The sequence below is a fragment of the Fulmarus glacialis genome, unplaced genomic scaffold, assembly GCF_000690835.1.
Source record: "Fulmarus glacialis isolate BGI_N327 unplaced genomic scaffold, ASM69083v1 scaffold25151, whole genome shotgun sequence".
NCBI lineage: Eukaryota > Metazoa > Chordata > Aves > Procellariiformes > Procellariidae > Fulmarus > Fulmarus glacialis.
The window spans coordinates 76,690-98,518 of NW_009192500.1; the positions used below are offsets into that span (position 1 = coordinate 76,690).

Here is a 21,829-nt window from a genome sequence, read left to right on the forward strand (position 1 = left end):
AATGCGAGATCTCTCCTCCTCTGGAGAGGAAGAGGAGGAAATACGTATTCTTAACATGTATGCATACTGGCTAACAATGTTTAAATGGCGAGATCTTGTTTATCAGAGCAAGCCAGACATTTAAGAGCCTGCCAACTTTCACTAGGACCCAGGCTCTGTTAACATCACCTGCATTCCTCTGTAGATTAAGAGTTACTAACTCACCTACTTTGGCCAGGAAACCTGAAAATTAATCCCATCTAGGCTTTGGCAAATACAATGCAAGTTACAAATTCTGTTTTTCTGCTAATTCTGCAGCGACTATTTCCCAACAAAATTACCCACCCAACAAAACCTGCCTGACATCGTAACAGCTGGATCCCCCTGAAACTACAGAGGCCAGATGGGCCAAGTATCAAGTGAAATCTCAGTTTTGAGAGGCATCCTCCAGCAATGCCACAACGCCAAGTTATCTGTGTAAATAAGTGAGCAAGTAAGTGCTATTGATTTAGCATCCTGCTTGCAAGCAGCACAGCAGTACTTCACTGCCTTTAACCACTGCTGCAAGGGGTGCCACCAAACAGAGCTGACAGGACCAAGCCAACCAGGAGCACTTAATTTTAAAGGAAGGAAATACGAGTTTTGAATATTCATATACAAATGGTATCTGCCCACTTTCTGGAAGGAGCGTGCACAGCACATTTCTGCCTCCCCAGGTCTTCTATCACACTCGTTACCATAGCATCTGAAAGTGCTGAAAGATAAATACAACCTCCTCCTGCAAATCTCTTCACAGTGGAGAAGAGCAATTCAATTGTTAGTGCATGCTTATGTTTCCAAAAAGCTTTACACAACATTCCTTATCGAAGACTCAAACCATTTCACTAACGTGAAATACTTTATTGAAACAACCTTTTTGGAATCAAGGCTTACTCTGACAGTCATACACTGGGCATGCATAGAATTATGAGGCCAAGCTGCCAACAGAAGGCAACTGCTTTTACCCAGTAACTACACATCCATTTGAGAGAATGTTGGAGATGCTGGAAAAAAACATATTTTAGTTCCCCTCTCTCTTTTCCTCAACCTTCATCTGTACTTGGATCTCTCTTTGTCTTTTGATTTCTTAGGACTTCTGCTTCTGTCTGCTTTTTTATCCCAGTCTCTTATTCGGAAGTCGTCTTTACATTTGTCCCTTTGTTTGCTGTAAGTGTAGCCTCTCTCTTGAGATCGGCTGCGACTCCGATGCCTGTCTTTCTTCTCACTCTTTATTTTCTCTCTACAGCGTTCTCCTTCATGTTTTCGATCGGAATCCTGTTAAAGGAATTGAATAGATGTGCAGTTACAGACAAAAGGGGAAAATATACAAAGACACGAAGAGAACTAGAAAAGCGTCAAGCATGGTTGGTTCCTTAGCTAAGGCTGGTACTACCTGAAATAGATTCACATCCATGATGATTTGAAAAAGATAACACATAAAAAACCTCCACTGTAACTATATGAAGAAGGGAAGTCTACAGCTTTTGTCAGCATTTTGTCAGCAAAAAAGCATGACTGCCAGGCATGCTGCTGCTTGTATTTCCTAAGGAGCATTAGTAAAAACTGGTTATATTAGGGATTCTACTCAGATGGGTATTATCAAACTGTTAATAAGCATCACATAAGCTTCTAAGCTAGATTTGGATTTTGACTTCTTATCTAAGCAGTGGAAGTATTTCGATCATAGGTTTTGGTTCAAACCCCACAGACATTCCAGTGCTATGAAGATGCATAACAGTTTTTAAGACCTGCCTGTAATAATCCTTAATTGCCTACATTCTAGGCTTTGGAAAAAATGAACGACACCGTTACAAAGACCAAAACTACGCACATACACACAAACTACTTCACCTCCTTGAAGCTAAAAGTCCACAAGAAAAGGCAACATGAAGAATCTGATCCTTCTAAACGTACAGTCAAACAATAACGAGGTAATGAAAAATTAGTTGCATTTTGCAGGCTGAATGGGTATGACCCATACAGAAAATAGGAGGATACACTCATACACAGACATAGTAAACTCTAAGGGGTCCAAGTCTATCTAATTTAAAATGGCCTAAAAAGGAGAGACCAACAGTATGTACTACAAGTGGTAACGGTGTTTCAGCACACACACAAAAACTCTTCAAAAAAAATGCTGCAAGTTCAGGTAGCCAAAAATGAGGAAATTTTTAATTTCTCTGGCTTTCTGCATATCGTCGCCAAGAACGCTGAGTGGCTCAGCGCACAGAACGGATTTGTGCTGGAGAGAAGTGAGGTTTATGTAACAAAGGAGGAATTGCTGTCAGTAGAACACTGCTTCACTCGTTGCACTAGGCATTAGTAAATGAAGGAAAGATGGCTTAATTACTCAGATTCTGAAATGTCACACTAACAAGATTATGGCACAGCACATGCTAGAACAACAACGTGGAGACACCAACACCTGTACAGGCCACAGCATCATAGCAATTTTAGAAGTAAAAAGATAAAGATCACTTAGGAAGTTGCCATTTCATCTCAAGGAACACTAAAGATATTCTTAATACACAACACTGAGTTTTGAACTCCTAACATTTTCAAGCACTGGTAAAAACTATTTTGATCTTATTATTCAACTAAGATATAGAGTGAAACAAAATAAAAGAGGAGCTTCAGAATCCTGCAGAAAGGTACACATACAACTTGCTATTAAGAAGGTGGTTGGCACTTTTATTTTGAAGGTACGATCACTTGAAAGTTTAGTATCACTATATGCTCTAGTAGACAGATACCATTTATGGGATTTTAATAACACCACTATTAAACACAGATCATTATGAACTATGAAAAATGTCTGCATTAAATTACACAGTATTTCTTTCTTAATTTCAGATACGATTTTCATTTTTCTACCCATGACAGTAGCATTCACAATTGTGTGGCTAAAACCTATACTGCGTGTACAAACAAGCAAACTTTATTTATTTAAAAGAAGAGTGGAAAAAACCCTCTACTTGAAGAAGAGCTTTTATCCAGAAAGGCAGTGATCAGGATGGTTCCCAGAACAACCACCCCCTTTAGAATTATGTAGATAATGCTGAAATACTAGAGTTAAAATAAGCAACATAAAACCCCTGGACCAACACACACATCAATAATCACAGATTTGATCTTTGTCTATGTAACAAAAGATTTCTGCTACTGCTGGGTACAGTAATCTCACTGGTGGCCAAATGCTTGTTCCACACCTTTACTGTCAAACTATTTCAGTACAGATTTTAAAATCTGAATCCATCAAAAAGGAGTGGGATTCCGGCTACTTATAAGAGGTTTGTCTCTTCATCTTCAGAATGATGCACAGCCATATTACTCTTGTACCCAAAGGCCTCAGTCTCCATCTGTTTGAACAAGACAACAGGTTTCAAGCCCCTTTGTGACAGGGCTTGAGTAAACATCAGAAGATGGACAGACTGGTGGTGGAGTAGAAAGGAACAAGACAAAAATATTGGCCAGAAAAACAGACGGTGGGCTTGGTGCACTGCTGCCTTCTAGCTGGTTTGTGGCTGAAGTTTCCTCCCAGCACAAGGAGAAGCAGGAGAAAAGCAGAAGAGCACTCAGCTGAAAAATCTACCAAGGCAACCTTGGAAACAGGCTACTAGCCAAGTCAGGGCAGGGAACAGGTTAGTGAAGACTTGAAAGTGAAGACAAATATCCTACGTTGAATGCCACAGAAAAGGGCAACTTGCTGAAAGGATTAAAAAAGTTATATGAGTATGGAGCCAGCTAAGCACAATGACCTTCACAGAAGCATTTAGGGTATAGGTATACAGGGCAAGTCTGAAAGTGCCACAAAAAGGTCATCACAGTAGCCAATATGATCACAGTGTAAAGAAAAAAATGTAGTAATTTGAATTAATAGAATGAATTGCAACTTATTTCCCCCCAAAAATTGGTTACGTTTCCCCTCAAATGAGATTTTACCTTTTTAGTGTCTTTGGCACAGAAAAAAGTCAATTTTTTAAACACACTAAGATACTAAAAATAATGGTATTTTGAAATCAAATCTTTTATGCCCTATCCAAGTCGGAAACATGCTGTTTTCCCATTGGAAGAGGAAGAAAAAGATTCCTACTTAAAAACAGGCTCTCTCTTACCGCTGAAGTCTAGATTTCTCAATCCAGGATTACAGCCTCTTAGCAGTCAATGAGTAAGTGATGATTATCCCAATTCTTAACCCAGCACTGTGTTAGTGAAAACACATGAGGAAGGAAATACAAAAAGAGGGAAAGACTCTTCTCTGGAAGTTCATGGCTGGCTTTGCCTAAAGTAGTAACTTGCCAAACTGCACTTGCAGGTAAATCAGCTAGAAATACCATGACCACAACAGTAGAACAAATAGGCCACCTCTACATACATTAAGCACACTAATTAAAGGTTAAAAGGAGCAAACAAATAGAGACAGCCTTTTCAGGAAGGAGATTTTGATCAAACTTGACCGTGAATATAAAGAGAACAGTGTCCAGTAAGCAGTAAGAGCAGGAAATTAAAACCAGAAGAATCAATATCTTTGCCAAAACCATGCACTACAGAAACCTGAAAGTCAGGAAGCCCCTATGTCTCACAAAAATCCATTGGATAGGCTATGCTACTCCACTGATCTAGTTATCTTAAAAAAAAAAAAAAATATCTCCAAGGAACAAAAAACACAGAGAAAACTGGAAAGGGAATAAAATCATAACATAGATCCCAAGCAGAAGCATGACCTGTATTCAAAAAAACTCTACCAAATCCTATTCGCAAACCCACATGGTAGTGCAGCCTCCTGGTCCAGACCCACATCCTGTTACCTACTAAAAGCAAGCCGCAACACCCTACCTCTTCTACCCTCTGGAATCAAGTCAAACAGCACAAGATTCAACAATATATTCTTAAAGCATCAACACAGAGGCTGAAGATTCAGGAAATGGGTGTCAGACTAAGAAAAGGATGAGTCAAAATATACTAAAGAAAAAAACCAAACAGCAAGAGAACAGAAAAACATCATCATGGAAAGTATTTGGAAAATAAAACCCCTTCAGTCATAGCTGGAGCTGGTAGCACAAACTGCAGTTTCAGTTGCCAGAACTTCCCATTATAAGACCCTGTTCTCTATTAATTAAAATCTCTGCCACACTAGGGGCTCAGGGTGAAAGTTTATGTATGAAGCATGGCTATTGTGATCTTTGGCCAATTAGTTGTGGAAGGTCTGCTCTTGTTTTGTTTAAAGTTCTTACCTCAAATATATTCTAATATTTCCAAAACAGGGTCAAGGGAAAATGCTTTGTTTGCCTATACTAAAAATGCTACCATTCATCAAAAAAGTTTCCATACTGTTATGCTTTGTGCTGGTCTCGGTATTCACAGTGAACATACTCTGCCTCAAGAACATGCCTCCTTCCCCTGTTCTTGTACGAGTTCCCCAGATTATGCCCAAATTATAAATCTAACAAAAAAAAAAAAATTACATTTTGTACATGCTACACAGGATTTGTCAGCTAAGCTGCCTGCAGATTTCATCTGGAAAGGGCCATGCCCAAGACACTTACTGAATCTCTAAATCAACTGAATACATACTGCTCAGTATGTACATACTATACAGTACACACTAACAAGAATATTCAAGTACAGACACAGAGAAAGATTCTTCCCATAAATTCATTTTCACAGCTCCAAGAGGGAACTATGGTGCTTGCCATCAGAGAATAGAAGTCTGCACCTGTGATTTTGGGCATAAGAAGGCTAAGTTATTCACACCAAAACGGGTAAAGGTGAGCAACAGAGAGGAGTGGGAAAGAAGAAGATACCAGAATACAGCAGCAGTAGACTAAGGAACAAACCACAATAGGAACAGGTGAATAAATCACAAAAACATATACACAGACACAGAAGAGATCACAGAGTCAAGCACTAGAAAATACTATTTTCCAGAACCTGGAAATAGCACCAGGAATCCCTCTGTCCTCACATTTTTGTGCTATGAAATCCACTGCTAATGTGTCTCGCAGTCCCCTTTCAACAATTTTAACACACAGAGGTTAACAGCCTATTGCTGCCAGTACTTCTTGTACCACCTGCAGGGGTGGAGACATCTGAATGATTTTAAAATGTTCTCTGCTAATAATGCATGACCAGCCAGTTCCTGGCTGTGTAATTTCTGAACCATCAAGAACAAAGACCGCTTGAGACCACTTCCAGAAACATCTGTTTCAAGAATGTTAAAGCGACAATGTCAATCAGCCAAAAAGATAGGAGAAGATCTAAACCGACATTAGTTCAGACCTCTTGTATGTACATGCTTTGATCGAGACTTTAATTATCTGAACAGGTCCCTCCCCTCCACCCAAAGGATCCCAACTGAATCAGTATACAGACAGTGACAAAAAGACTTGTACCACAAATGAGCAATAGGGCTTACTGGTGGCACTGAAAAAATTTAATTGCTAACGTTCATGAGAAAAGTTATTTTTAGCATTACAGCAAGAAGTGATGCAACGGAACAACCAAATCATGTAAGCTCTCTGTAAAGCAGTACTCAAAACTCGTGCCAGGACAATGGCTTTATTTACTGTGGATGGAACCTTATCACTTTCTGCAAAATTGCTAGAAGACAGCTTTGTTCTCACTCATAAAGCTTGCATTGTTAAAATATTGGGGTTTGTTTTTTGGTGTGAGTTTTGTTTTGTTTTTTTTTTCCCCCCAGCTTAGCTCAATTCTCCCTAATGCTCACAGTTCAACGGTGGTTAACCCTCCACTTTATCATTGCAGACATTGTTGCCATGAAACATCAACATCTTGACTATCCCAAGAATGCTGACCTGACAGGCTGCAGCGGAACTAATGAATGACAGAACTACTATCTTCTGATGATCCTCCACAGTCCGAGTTTTACAGCGCTGTATACTTGCACAATACAGATGCAAGCAAACCTGCATACGGATTTTACAAAAACACTTCCAAAGCAGTTAAGGAAAAATAAAAAAAGATAATGCAAAGAGATTGTGTTTCTGATTCCATACGGGAAAAAGCCAACACATGCTGGTTTGGCAAGAAAATGAGAAATAGTTTGCATTCATGAAATATGATTAACTACTATTTTATGACTGGGAATATGTGAACAACAGGTTCAAAGTGCTTAAGATCTCCTACTTCACGACAGGCTACACTGCCTTTTCAGGAGGTTTTGGCAAAAAGCCATTCAGACATGCCAAGCTTCAAAAGTCCAGGAAGATTTGGAAAGCCTCCTTCATAATCAGATACTAACATCAGCCTTCTGTACGTTTACAACCGCTGTATTTTATGGGACTTTGCACACCATGTCCTCAGTTCAATATCAGACTTTTTTTTCTTGGCTTCTCTTATTAGGAGAACAATAAACAAGTATAAAGTTAATGCACAAAGAGGTTAGTACCTTAGATTTTTTGGTCCTCTTGTCATCCTCTTCATCTTCAGAGTGGTGGTGCTTTTTCTTCTTTTGTTTTTTAGCCAAGTGGGACTGACTTGTTTGAGACTCTTCTATATCCTCATCCAGCACAAGGTCATACTTGGCACTGATGGTGTTTGTTAAGGACAGATCCGTTACTTAACATCAATAAATGGCAGAACATAAAAGCTCACAAAGCAAACAAACCCCTGTTTATCAGACCAGGGTTTACCAAGACTTACTATGTATTTCAGTCAGAACAGGATCGTACACATTGGAAAAAATCAGCTGTTCTAAAATGACTGAATTCTGTTCTGTCAAACAGTACAGCCAGGTCCCAATTCTCCTTTCTTTTCTACCCGTGGATATCTGAACAAGCTATGGTCTTCTCTTCTCTCATGTCACTCCAGGGCTCTGGACTGGGAATATTATTTACCTGCACACAACATGGAAGTGAAACAGCACATTCTGATGTGGCTAAATTCATCAAGTCACCAAATGAAATATGCAAAATGCTTAATTCCATCTCAAACACCAAATGGTTATATGAAGCAGCAGCAAAACACCCATTTGGCACGCTTTAAAAATAAGAAGTCTTTTCCAGGCTGTTTTCTGTACTTAGTGCAAAAAATACCTTTGGCCAGAAAAGGATACTCCTGCTTTGGTTTCACCTTCTCTTTCAAAGCAAGTTTTGAAGGTTTGTCACGTTCCTTTTCGTACTCTTTGAAATCATCCTTGGTATACCGCCCACCTGTCCACAGAAAAATATATTCAATTCACTCCAACTGAAAAAAACAACCAAGATCCACACCTATCAGTAAGTTCTGCTTATGAATTTAAGGGCTCTTCATAACCATACAGAGATTCATAGCAGGATACAGTTCCAGAAACAACATTGACATCTGGGTAACAGAGTATAAGACAGGAGGACAAGTTGTGATTTTCGGTCCTTCTCCTGCTTGCAGATCCCATTAAACAACATATGGCTTTCTCCTCAGTCATATCCAGTGGAGACAACACATAAAAAGGACCACAAAGCAGGATTTAGCAACTAGTCCGACTTTGATTACAGGTCCTATGTCACACTACTTAAAATTCTGTTACCATGAAAGCCTACAGACTATTCCCATTATTAAATAACTTTGCTCTGGGCTGCACAAAGGGAAACCTCTGAGACAGCTACAGCTTAGGAATTCAAATGGAAAACTATTAAAAAAATTGTCATGTCTTGATTTAAAGAGGGGCATGACAGATTTCATTTTCCATCCATTCACTTGAAAGTACCGGCTCACAGATTAATAAACTATTCTACAGCAACGTGCTGCCATCTCACGGTCATATTTAAAACTGCAATATTAACTGGCTAGGTCAGAAATGGCTACTGAAGGTAGGACAATACTTCCCCTAGGTCATTTTTTAGGTACCATATAAGCACAACAAGATGACAATATAGTTAGCTTTCCAGTATTTAGGACAATTTAGACCTAAGTTAGCCAGATAAAGGAAAGTTTTCCATGTAGTCAGTTAATACAGGACGCACTGCAAAGCACGGTATAGATTACAAAGTCACCTCTGCTCTGTGCAGGACAAATTCTAGTACCTCAGTGTCCACAACTAGCTCCAACCTGGAGAAATCGTATGCAAACAATTGAGGGCTGACTGCATTTTTAGGCAAAGAACATCACAAGAACATCACCAATGCAAATACACAGTCACCTCTCCAAGTCCAGCGTTCCTCATGTCCCCAACAACCAAATAACCACTGTATCCACCTCTCCCACCATCTTTTTCCTGCCAAAATATCCTCAAACATCTGGGTTTGTTTGCCTGCTATGCAATATGCTTGACCTACAGGAGGTGAAGAGGGGCAATCCCTGGCCTCAATACTGACTTTTTCTTGTATACACCCAACTGTCGTACAGTGAATAAAGAAAATAAACTAGAAAGTAACAATGTACTGCCATATTATTTTGCTAGTAAGTAATGTCAAAAAACATCACTTTTAAAGCTTGAGAGGAACAAATGATTTACTGGCAAAAATACATCTGATAAAAAGGCAATCCATGGCAATGTAATGTTAATATAACAGTAGTAAAAACCTTCTACTCTTTCATATGGAACAAGTGAAGAGAAGAGCTAGCAACTGTGTTTGCTCTATTTACTACAGTACCATGAAAATTTATACCCCTGAAGATGAGATGATTTAAGCTCATAAACATGGCTTATTAAGTTATGAGGGTCAAAGAATCACAAGTGTACCTACCTTTTCCCTTCCACTTAATCTTCGCAACAGACTGGCTAAAATCCACATGTATCCGTCTGTCATCTATCAGCACATTGTCCATTTTGAAGTAGGCTTTCTCACAGTCTTCCTCCTGATATTAATGTTTCCAGAAAATTTTGAGTCATGATTATTTCACAGGAATATTCACTGAAGAGCTCAAACACAAATTCAACTGTTTAATGGCATACATTTTTTCTGAAATTGTGTAAAGCACAGCAGTTCTTGCATTGTGCCATTTCAAAAGAAATAGTTATGCTTTGTCTGAATGTAAACATTTCAAATTCCATTTCACTATTTTAAAAATTTGCCAATCCAGCTATGTGCTTGGCACATATAATACATTCAGGAAAAACAAGGAAAATAAGGTCAACTAATAAAAGCTCCATTTTAAGTACGTAAGTAGGCTAAAGAAAAGTGAGAACACTTTTCCAGTGTTTTCCAGTTTTCCTCACAGATTAGAGAGATTAGCAGATACAAACAAGAAACTATGCACCATCAAAAGAACTTTTACTATCAATCTCACAGTAAGAGCAGCGTGTTGATAAAGCAAGCATCATTTACAAGCCCAGTATAGGACACTACTGTACACACCAATCTACCTTCTTTCATACACCCTCCTCTCTGCATGCAGCTTGCCTCCTTTTTCTCCTAGCATTCCCTTCTTTAACTCTTCAAAGTCCTAAAGTTCTCTGGGGAAAAAAAGGGACCCACTCTCCTCCCACTGGTTTCAAGACAACCTAAGAAGAACATACTTGTATTGGTTGGTTGAATAGAGAAAGAGTTAAACGTTCGCCTCATTTAGGACCTACAACTTCTATAACTAAGTCAGTAAGAGAAAATATTAGCTACCCCATACTTGAAGATTTCACTGTTTTTCCTTAATGGAAGTATGCCAAAAATGAACTCTTATAAGCAGAATCTACATACAGTATACCTAAATAACATACCTTTTCAAACTCAATGAAAGCATAACAGAGAGATTCACCAGTCTTCCAGTCTCGAATCACTTCACAGCTGAAAAATTGGTATGAAATTAAAATGTCAATGCTGTTGGAGCAAAAAACATAGGATAGGCAAGCACTACTTAAAAGGCAGAATAACAGTTTTTAAAAGAAAAAAAAAGGAACACTAAAAAAAAAAACCCTTGAAGGTATTGTAACACTTGATTCTGAGACCCCTATTGATGTGGGGGTGTCTGCACAGAAAATATGCATGTGGCATTACTTGAGCAATTATTACACTTAACTTACAAGTGGTTAATATGAAGTGTAGAACTAGGGATGAATTTCTGACTAATGAAACAAAACCTGTTTTCCAACACTACTATTTGTTACTGATTTTTTGCATTTCACTAATGCAAAACAAGAAATTTTCTGTTTTCTCAGTCATTTTAAGGAAAGTTTAAACAGACATCACGTGACAAACTTTCTCTTCTTAGCAAGCACCTCTTTAGCAACCACCTTCTTATCAGGCAGTTCACTGGGCAAAAATAAGAAGCCTAAAGTATTGAATCAGTAGATGCAAAATGGGAACAATACAGTATTGCATCAGTATTACCAAACTCTTGTACATGACGAGAGAATTCTGACTACAGGATGTCAAAGCAGGTCAGACAGGCAACAAGGGCAGAAAATGTGGTATGAAGGTGAGATTTAATAAGGTGAGACCTCCCCCACGTGTACTGAGGAAGTGACAAATCAGGATTAGGATACACAATGCAAAAGATGATCAAGACCAATTTAAAAAAAAAAAAAAAAAAGGAGACAACAAGGCTGTTCAGACAAGCTAAAGCTCTATGAATTCTTTGCAGCAGCCATCAGTGAGGAAGAAGGTAGGAAGGTCTTGTGCCAGAACCCTCCTTTGTGCATTATTCAGAGAATCTATCTGAAAGTGGAAGGACTGCATAAGAGGTACTGAACAAACCGATAGAGGAAAAAAAAAAGTTTAAGAAATCCCCAGGACATCCAGAAATCATGCTGGAGTTCTAAGAGTGGCAAACACAATGCCAATTTCACTCACACACAGAGACAGTCTAGTGAAGGATCCAGAAGTCTGCAGGCCTGTATGCCGGTACCTCACAAATTGGTAGAAACTCAACCCAGGACAGAGTTAGCATGCATCTGAATAAACAGGACATACTCAGGACCATCTGAATAAACCTAAGTGAAGCTCTCTGAAAGAGTCAATATGCTTATGTGTGATCATGATCTATTTGACACAGTCTTTTGAAATCCCTCTGGAAATTCTAATACTCCTGCACCAAAGGCTTTTGGGGAAACTAAGCAGCAATGGCATAAGAAACATCTTTGCATTGATAAACATGTGAAAGACTAGGTAAGAGTAAACAGTCATTTCTCACTGAGAAAGTAAAGAGGTCACCAGTGGAGTTTGCTGATAATACTAAATTGTTAAAGGTGGCAAAAATAAAGACTGAAAAAAATGCAGAAAGTTCTTAAGAGACCACTTGAACAACAAGATAGCAAATGACATTCACATAGATAAATGCAACAAGATGAGTACGAGGGGGAATCCTAATTGTGCATTGTAAAAAAACAAACAAACAAACAAAAACCCCAAAAAAACACTTTAGCATTAACTAGAAAAGGAATTGAGAGCAAAGCAAAGAATACCACTGTGCCACTGTAAATCTGTAATTTCTTTAATACCATGTGCAGTTCTGGTCATCTCACCTTGAGATGAAAACAAAAGAACAGAAAAAGGTTGAGGAAAGGGAAACAAGATAAGGAAAACTCCTCTACAAAGCATGAGTATGTAGGCTAGTAGTCTCAGCAAGGAAAAAAGATTACTTTGGGGTATAGGATAGAGAGGTGTAGGAAAGTAGGTTTCACTGCCCATCATGTCTTTTGATACCATACCAGGGGGTATCTTTTGATACTAGGAGGAATCAACTGAAACTAGGAGCCAAGTTCAAAACTGAAAAAGGCAGCAGGCATAAGGAACATTAACAAGGAGTATATCGGATGCCAGAAATATTTGTCGCTTTATCTCAAAACCATACATAATTCCTTGGAAAAGAAAACCCCAGACACTGTATCAAGCTCAGGTAGCATCTGAGATAAAACCGCTGAAAGGACGGAGAGGATGGGGGGCTGGGGAGAGTATCATATGCTTTCCTTGTTCCTGCACTTCCCTAGGCTTTCACTTAAAACCACTGCTGGGACAGGATACTCATCTAGCTAGACCTGACTTTGTATCACCATTGTTGTGGTCTCTAGCCAAGTGCAGGCACAGCATAAATCTCCAGAGATGCCAGAATACTACTTAACAGGCAAACCTAGAGACTGGCAGAAATCAAGTTCAGTTTCAACAAAGAAGGTTTTCTTTTTTATTTTACAGTAATTACCTTTTAATGGGACCAAATCGTGAAAATATTATCTCTAGGTCTTCATCTGTGGTCACAGGATTCAGTTTACAAACAAACAGCACGTTTTCTGGTGGCTTGACCTCTGCATCTGGTAAGTCTCCCACCTGTGGCATACCGAAAAAGACTTTCATCACTTCTGCCTAAAGCTCTTTACACTTTATTGCCACAAGAACACTGGCAACACATCTTTTGGATGATCTCAGACACATTCCTATCACAAAATCAAAAATTAATAAAATATTTTTTCCACTCAATGTCACAAAAAAGTGTTTTCCATAGCACCTAAAAATGATTATCTATTTGCAATTCCACCACTGGGACTTTAATGAAGTCACAATACTTTCTACCTTGCTTTCCCTGTTCATAACATAACAAATACACAGTTCTAAAAGGTGAAAGCGTACTTTTAGAGCCACTCTGACATAAAAATAAAAATGGACTGGATCTATTCCTTAGTCTCTGTCTGTACCCAAAATAAACTCACCTTTCCTTGAAGTCTGGCAACAGCTAGGATAAGCTTAAATTTAAGATAGCTTCTTAAGAATGAGAAGTTACAATTATACAACTTCGTTCAGACAGACAGAAGGGAGAAAGCATTCATGCTTACTAAGAAACAATACTTGCTTACAGCACACACAACTTCAATGTTTGCAACCTTTGATCAAAATTCGAACTAGCAAATTAAGTTACAGAGGAAAATGCAAATACACACACCACCTCCTGTTGAATTGTAGCACTTTTTAAAACCTGAACAAAAGACTAGTGATATTTAAACCATTTATCTCCATTTTTTACTTAATATGCTAATAAAAAGGTAATGCATATTAGTTTGATAGCAGAAAGAAGCAAAATAACACAAGGAAGAAGCAGATTCCACAAAAGAGAATACAAAAGGAGTTTAAGCACATGACACACTCAGAGAAGTTGACTGTTTCAACAAAAGAACAATGGAACTAATATTTGGGGTTTTTCAAATCAGTGAAACTAGCAGTACACTTAGTTTTTCTCTTCAGCTTATATAACATAGCTCCCTATTGCATACGGCCCAGCAATGCTCACAGGAAAATCACTCCATTGGCTCACATACCCCACTTACCTTTTTTAGCTAACCTTAACTTTACCTGGAAAACAGGTCATTAGCCCTGCTGCTGCTGCAAAACAAGAGCCTACACCTGCTGGTCTTCTGCAACACTGTGGCCACATCTAGACTGACCTTGGTATTAGTGTCTGCTGCAAACTATTCACCATAAATTTGAATTTGGTAGTTGTAAGGAAGTGTGATGGATTCACCCACCCTTCAACAGTGTGTGTGCTTTTTTTCTTTTTTTCTTTTTTAAAAAAAAAAAAGACTTCAAAGCCTATTCACAATTTTTGTAACTATATGGAGTTTACAACTTCCAGCAGTTACAAAACATTATATTTAAGAAGGAAGAACATAAAGTTAACAAATGTTAAATTCAACTAATCTCACAGAAGGAAGATAACCATTACATATATGAATAATGCAATCTCAATGCCACTATGTGCACTGGGAAGAGATGATCTCAAATTAGCTCAGCCCTTTCCCACACATGCTAAACCTTTTCCAGGACTAAAGATACTCAGCAGCGTATTATGTATGTTACGTTTTTTAATTGGATGCATTTCTAGCAAGTTTTCATAAAGCCTCCACTTTTAATCCTGGCTTTGAAAATGAAATAACATCAGTTTTATCAGAAAATCACCTCCAGTGCTCATGCTCAATCCTTTTCATTGTACCACAGACATTTAATAGCACAGATTCTGAGCCATGACATCATCATCAGATGAGCAATTTTAAGATAAATAGTACATATTCTCCTAGACTTAATATAACATGCACACACAGAAGAATAACATCTAAGAAGTAAATACAGAAAGATGTTCACCATTTCCAGAAGAATGGCACGAGTTTTTGCTTCTTTTTCTGCCTGAACTTCTTCTATTTCATCTGCAGACCGTCCTTTCAAGTCATCAATTTCTTCATCTGCTCCTATTCTGCCACTCTGAAAAACAAAGGAAAAAGCTATTTATTACCAAGCCATGGCCAAAAATTCTTTTTCACTTTCCAAATATTACTTGGATGACCTCTCCCCTCACCGCCCCAAGACATGAAAAATGCTTAAGCACTGTGTATCTCTGCAGAACTGGGCTTTCATTCTGTCCTTCCCACTCAGATTAAAAAACAGAGAGAGAGAGGATGTTATCCTCATGTGTTTCAGGCACTACGAACTATGTATGAACTTTCGGCCCAATGTGAACCATATTCAGTCAGATATTCTAAATTCTTTTATACTCCCATCTCATATGCAACATCTCAACTCATTTCTAATCTAGATACTCCTACCAGAAATGAAGACAAGGAACACTGCAAATATCTGTGCTGTCTAATAAGACTGAAAAATTAAATATAGTATATCACAACAAGAATTTTATTTTTACACATCTACATCTAGGCAGGATTTGAGGTTTAATTTTTTTCTCCTCATCAGCATCTCTAGAATGCTGCCCTTCTTATAGACATTTCTACACCAAAAGGTGTATCTTCAGACAGGCTATGGGGGGAAGAAAACTAAGTATAAGCTTTCAAATCTCCATGCAGTTGGCAGTGAGCTATTAAACTCCTTATACTGTTTAACATATCTGAAGGTACATCAGAGATTAACCACAGTGCAGATGTACTGTGAAAGCCTAATTCCATTCTATTAAGGTTAAAAATAAACAATATTCTCTCTAGTCAATTTATTCATTGCTTGAACCAACTGTTTCCATACACGGAGATAATCTCACACAGCAACTTCCGCAACTGCATGCTATGAGTAAGTTACAAATAATTACTACTATATTTTTAGAAAATTCCTTCTGTTTGATCAAATACACCACAACAGTATGCATGCTTGCAGATATAACTCAAAGAATGACCAAGATTACTTCCACTGAAACACAGACTATTTCACACTTAAAAAGGTAAACAGCAGTAAGCACTTTAATATTAATAAATATTAGTTATATTTTGTCTTCTACCAGAGCATACAAAACCCCAGTAATGCCAAAGGTGAATATTCTGAATGTTCTGCTTAACTGCACTGTAATTAGAAATCTAAAATATGGCTTTCCAACCTAACTCCACCATAGTCACAAGGGAGAGCACCCAAGTCACCCTTTTATCCTTTTCTTGAAAGATTAAGCAGCCATATTGGATTAAACACAGCAATAGCCCCAGATAACAGACAAGCATTTGACGTATCAGAACTCAAGCTGGCGTAGTAGAAGTCTCTTATCCTCCTTCGCTAAAAATGTGTAGTTCTTTTAGGACATAGATTTGACAGACAAAGTCTTAAAGACAGAATTCTTATTAGTGCTGGCCACTAATAGGGATAAGTTTAGTTAATTATTTCTTTTTCCCAAGAAGCGATCATAAACACTCACATCTAGCTGTTCCTTAGTAGGTTCTGGTGAGCGATCAGGAATAGACAAGCCAGGTGGATCTTCAAATGGATCATCTAAAATTACTGTATGATTTATCCTTAGAGAAAACAAAATCAAGACCAGTAACAGTCAAATGCAAATAAAACTCTCTTTACCCAAGTAACAAGAAATCAGCCCCGCTGATTCTCAGTTATATCCCAAACAGTCAAAAATACTGTATGCTTGTAAATACTAGTACTGATGCTTTTGTAAAGGTAACATAGTTGCACATATTCTTATATAGTTGTTTATTTTAGTACCTGCTTATTTTACCAATAATACTGGAATAAAAGAGTATTTAAGATGCCACGTACAGGTCACCTGACATCGCTATATTAATCTAGTTTCCAAAAAAAGATTAATTTGTTTAATTATAATGTATTCCTCAAAAAGGGAAGTTAAAAGCAGTCACACCTGATATCTTGATACGGGATAAAATCCTTATCTACAAAGGTTTCATTAATTGTCTTCAACACATCCATGCCTTCTGTCACTTCTCCAAATACTGTATGCACACCATCAAGGTAATCCAGGTTTTCCCCTGTAGTAATAAGAAACTAGAAAAGAAGGTAAAAAACAAGTAACAGTAAATAGAAAAATTCAGGACTTGAGTTTTCCCTTGGAGAGGTATACAACTCTCACTGAAATTGGGGCGGGGGGCGGCAGAAACACCTCTTCCTGACTTCTGCAGGAGAAGATTAGTCTTCTTCCATCAGCTCTGAGAACATGGTGAGCCAACCTACAGCTCACAGCCACTGCCTGAGGAAGAGAGGCTCTCTCATACAAGACTCCCTCCGCACAAGCTCACACCTCCAGCTCACTGGACCCTTCTGTGAATTGATATGACTCAGTAACCTGGCAGAAAACCGGACCGGCAAAGGAAGAGCAGATGGTTATCTGCCAGGTAGGTTTGTTGAGCAAGATCAGCAAAGGATGTGATAGGCATCACAGCTGATGAAAGGGAGAGGACAGAAAGAGCAAGGCTACCCTCTGGGCAGCAGCGAGCTGTGAGCTGAGCAAAAATCACCTGCTCATCAAACTGCATTCAGCAGGTGCATTTTCACAACTTTGGCAAAAGCTTCCATAGTTCTACCTTCACCTGCTTCTATCCAGACTTTTTTCCTTCCTTCCCTTGTATTACAAAGCCTTCTCTCCCAAAAAACAGGATGCGGTAGCATTGAGAGGAGAACTAGAACACAGTAGCATTGACTTAGATCAGCTTGAACCGGTGCTGAAATGTATCCTAAAACAAATCAGGTGTTTTCGCTTTAGGGCAAAACTGAAGCTATGAAAATTAATACCAACTGAATGCTTGGTAACAAATTAAAGACAGAGGACACTTGGTAATGAATGAAGGAGGAAGAAGCAGATATGCACAAATAACAGAACACAACCATTACATCCACGCTTTACAATCTGACTGGTAACATCTCACTCCTCATTCTCTGCAACGCAGTTAAGACCCGTTAGTATTTGGTATAGGTTACACTAAGCTACACTGTACTTGTAAGCCAACTCCACCTAGTTCCTTACTGGCATTTTTATTTCCCAAGAAAGAAGCTGCAATAACGTTCCTGGGAACTGCATTCATTCCCATATTCCTGCGTATATGCTAGCAGGCTGCATTCTTAAATGCAAATATAAATGTCATCTCTTCTTCCTAAACCCCCCACCCAAACAATTTTATACAGACCATGCAGGGAAGCAGCAAAATTAACTCCATATATTACAAGCTCTAGCTGGAATAAAACTGTAGTTTTTTAAATTGCTCTTCCATTATTTAAAAATCCCTCTTTTTAAAATTAAAATATATGGATATTACAAGTGAGGCATTTTAACACATAACAGTGACAATGCATCTAAAATAATAATTTAGAAATAATATCATTCTATGAGATTAGAGCTTTAAATATACCTACAGCAAAAACTTTGTGCACATGAACAGGGAACAGCAAAGGGAACAACAACACTCTTAAAAATTGTTTTATAACAGCACCGGAATAAAATTGTAAACTTACGTTGTATTATTAATGCACACTTTTATGTAACCATACAAAGGAAACTGTGGTATGATTTCAGTTTCCAAACTAACATGAAGTTATAACCAAAAAGTTTTAAGATTATTTTAAAACCCAATTTCCGTACTTTTCACTTCCATTTAACTACGGGATTTTTTCCTGCCTGTTCTATAAATTAGCAAAATCACATCAAGGTATTAACAGAAATGAATAAACAAAGAAAAAAACAGAGGACTGAATTCTAACAAATAAAACTTATAAAATTAATCTAGGACAAGATTTAAATCTGAGCATTTTAATCTCTTTCTTGTCTGTAATCAAATACCCATTGGCACCTGGGACACTATGCAAAATACTTATCTTATCTGTGGCCATTTTTTTACATGATGTTTTGACCATATTACAAGGCTATTGAGATGACACTGTCATTGTTATGCCTCTTTTGTAAATTCAAGAAATCTTCATTTTAGTTACTTAGACTAGTGTACGAAGGCTTTCCAACACTGTATGCTGACCTGTGATCCATGCTGATCATTGCCATTGTTCACCATTGACACGGTTCCCTTTTTCTTGTGCTTAATTCTCGGCACTTTTTCTGCCTCAAAAAATCTAGCTTGATCACCGTACAGTTGACTGAAAATACATAAATATGTTACAAGGCAAAGGAATTCTAAAAAGTGAGATAAACAAATGCTGTGAAACAGTAAATAAAATATCTTAAAAATTTTTACATTGGCATTCAAATAAAACCGGAATTTACATTGCATCCATGCACGTTTTTATGGACCTGTACACTTACATAATTCACTTTATATTACAGGAAACAACAGATTTTTCTCTGAGGCATTTCACAGTGGCTTTTTTTGGGGAATGGGGAGGTGTATTTGTATGTTTTTAAACGCAGTATATAACATTTTTCTAAGGCATGAAGGGAATACATATTTTGATAAGGAGGTTCCGTAAAAATAAGTTAATCCACACTGTAAAAACGCAATAATTTATGTCACAAATTTCTCTTCCAAGATAAACAGAAAGCGACTAAATCTACGTGTAAACTTAGTTCATCACATAGACAGGACTGTGTACAGTAATTTGAGATACATAGGATCTGGCAAATTGTTAAGTTCTTTTTAATTTTTTAAGTCTAACCCTGGTATCACTCATTTTGTCTCACTCCATAACTGAGAGAGGCATGGTCAATACACAGATTTGCCGAAATTTAAGGACAGTGTTCTGTTTGAACTCATTTTGCTAAGCAGGTGTAAGCCTCTATGAAGAGAAGATTCAAATTAAACTTTGCCTGCATCAGTTTCCTGGATAGCAAGAACAGAAACTGCAATTTCGTGGACTTCAGCAGTAATGAACAGGTAGAAAAAACAGGTAGAAAAGAACTGCCATTCTCCATGCTAGTAGCGGAACAGAATCTGCCACTTACTCTATCTGCTATACTACAGAGCCTCAGAAGACCAATCCTTATAAAAGAGCAGAATATCAAAACAAACTTGATCTACCCGCGTGCAGAGACAGCTCAGGTCTGGCAAGTTTACCTACCTAGACTTGCATCTGCTTAGCAGATTATACTGCTTCCAGGATCAACAAAGTGGTGATCCACACATCCAGGTTTTCAAGGTTTTGTAATTATGAGGCTCTGACAGACCTGACTTACAAAAGTCAATGTGAGTCTAGCAACACTGCCTCTGTTCAAACTGAGCTATTTATCTCTGTACGCTGTGTTCCCCAGCACTCCAGGTTTAGCTCTGCTCTGCAATTTTAATTCTACTTTTAATAACAATTTCAAAGGAATCATACAGAACATATGCAGTTTGCTAGCTTCCATGTTTGGATGATTTCTTCAACTTTTATGCGCATGACCACTGAAAACATGTTAAACAAGGAAGAAAAGTGATTTCCTTATACACATTCAACATGACTAAAATGAACTCAAGTAAATTTTTAGAGCAACAGGATTACTTGCTTATACACAGAGGAAATCAAGTATAGCCTCTATATTCCCCTCCCGCTCAACTAAATACATTTTGTTACAAAAATAAAAGCAGTAACAAACTGCTAATGATTTTGCCTTCTACAGAGCACTTAGTTATAATACTTCTCTTACAAAACTAAACCTATAATTATTTGCTAACTTTTAAATAAACAGAAATTTATGTACAACTTGTTAGTTGTAACTTCGCTTCTAAGGTCAGCGATAGAAAAATCGCAGTCCAGAAAAAAAATCTGAATGGCCAAAAGCGGCATAGGAATTAAAAAGGTATTTTGGTATGACAACCAAAGCAGCTTATGCATCAACATTTTTACTTCCCATGAGTAATTCTGCCCCAAGAGAGCTGAAGATAATCTAATTGGAACCCCTATTCCCCTATACAACTTCTCTGTCGATTAAGTAACACGTAAGTTTTACTTACCAAAATATGGATTCCCCTCCACGGCCAGTTCCCATGGGGTCACCGGTTTGTATAATAAAATCCCTCTATCACAAAGCAGAATACATAAGATATTGCTTTCATGTTTGTGAATTTAAACGAAGAAAAAAATAAGGAATTGAGAATACTCACCTGCACATTATAAATAAGACAATAGTTGTAGTACTTGACTTTGCAGAGCTTCAGAAAATTCAGACAAGCTGTAAGAAATTATACCAACATTTACTAAAGAAAACCCAAGATATAGTAAGTATAGGTACAACAGATATCCAGTTCAATGTGTAGAAAAGTGTTTTTGGAGCAGACTCTTAACTTATCAACGTACAACCCATAAACGCTGTGAGAAAGGCTTTAAGGAGAGGTAACGTTTCCTCTCTTCCTAAAGCCTACCTCCAATGATTCAGAGAACCTTTAATACAGCTACTTATACAGAAATGCACATTTCTTCTCCCCAGTTTCTTTCCAAACACCTAAGAAAGATCACAGTTGCGTTTCGATTTAGAATACATTTTCTATTTTTTTTTAATAAATAGGCATTACATGTATAATAAACGCATAACAAAAAAAAAAATCCAAACTTCCCAACAGCACTTGATGCTTGTAAGTATTTTCAACACACATATACAAGCCCACGGGGACCGCTGACGGCCACGGACATACCGGCGCTCGTCTAGATCTAATCCCAGGGCTGAGGTCCGACGCGACACGCCAGAACACGGGTGGGAGAAGGTGTGTTGCTGACCGAAACCACCCGTTTGAAGCCTGCTTCCTCAGGAG

The 21,829-nt window shown here is 38.0% G+C and overlaps 1 protein-coding gene across 1 annotated transcript; it reads right to left on the reverse strand.

Annotated features, from left to right (window-relative positions):
* Positions 1–862: 862 nt before the first annotated feature.
* Positions 863–21,247, reverse strand: PPIL4 (peptidylprolyl isomerase (cyclophilin)-like 4). The gene is made up of 12 exons (XM_009587112.1): positions 21,185–21,247; positions 21,035–21,099; positions 19,127–19,244; positions 17,008–17,150; positions 16,555–16,651; positions 15,015–15,131; positions 13,087–13,211; positions 10,670–10,736; positions 9,702–9,813; positions 8,093–8,189; positions 7,427–7,565; positions 863–1,293 (listed from the first exon to the last, which is right to left on the reverse strand). The coding sequence occupies exons 2-12, from the start codon at positions 21,067–21,069 to the stop codon at positions 1,069–1,071; spliced, it is 1,275 nt and encodes a 424-aa protein (XP_009585407.1). The 5' UTR covers positions 21,070–21,099; positions 21,185–21,247; the 3' UTR covers positions 863–1,068.
* Positions 21,248–21,829: the final 582 nt, after the last annotated feature.

What these genes read in the sequence shown, in the direction of transcription:
- PPIL4 (XM_009587112.1), bottom strand. Translation starts at nt 21,069, where the DNA reads ATGGGAACTGGCCGTGGAGGGGAATCCATATTTTG. An exon ending in CGATTTGGTCCCATTAAAAG is followed by an intron (nt 10,737 to 13,086) that starts GTAATTACTGTA and finishes CCAATTTTTCAG; the next exon opens with CTGTGAAGTGATTCGAGACT. An exon ending in AGAGGACCAAAAAATCTAAG is followed by an intron (nt 1,294 to 7,426) that starts GTACTAACCTCT and finishes TTCCTTTAACAG; the next exon opens with GATTCCGATCGAAAACATGA.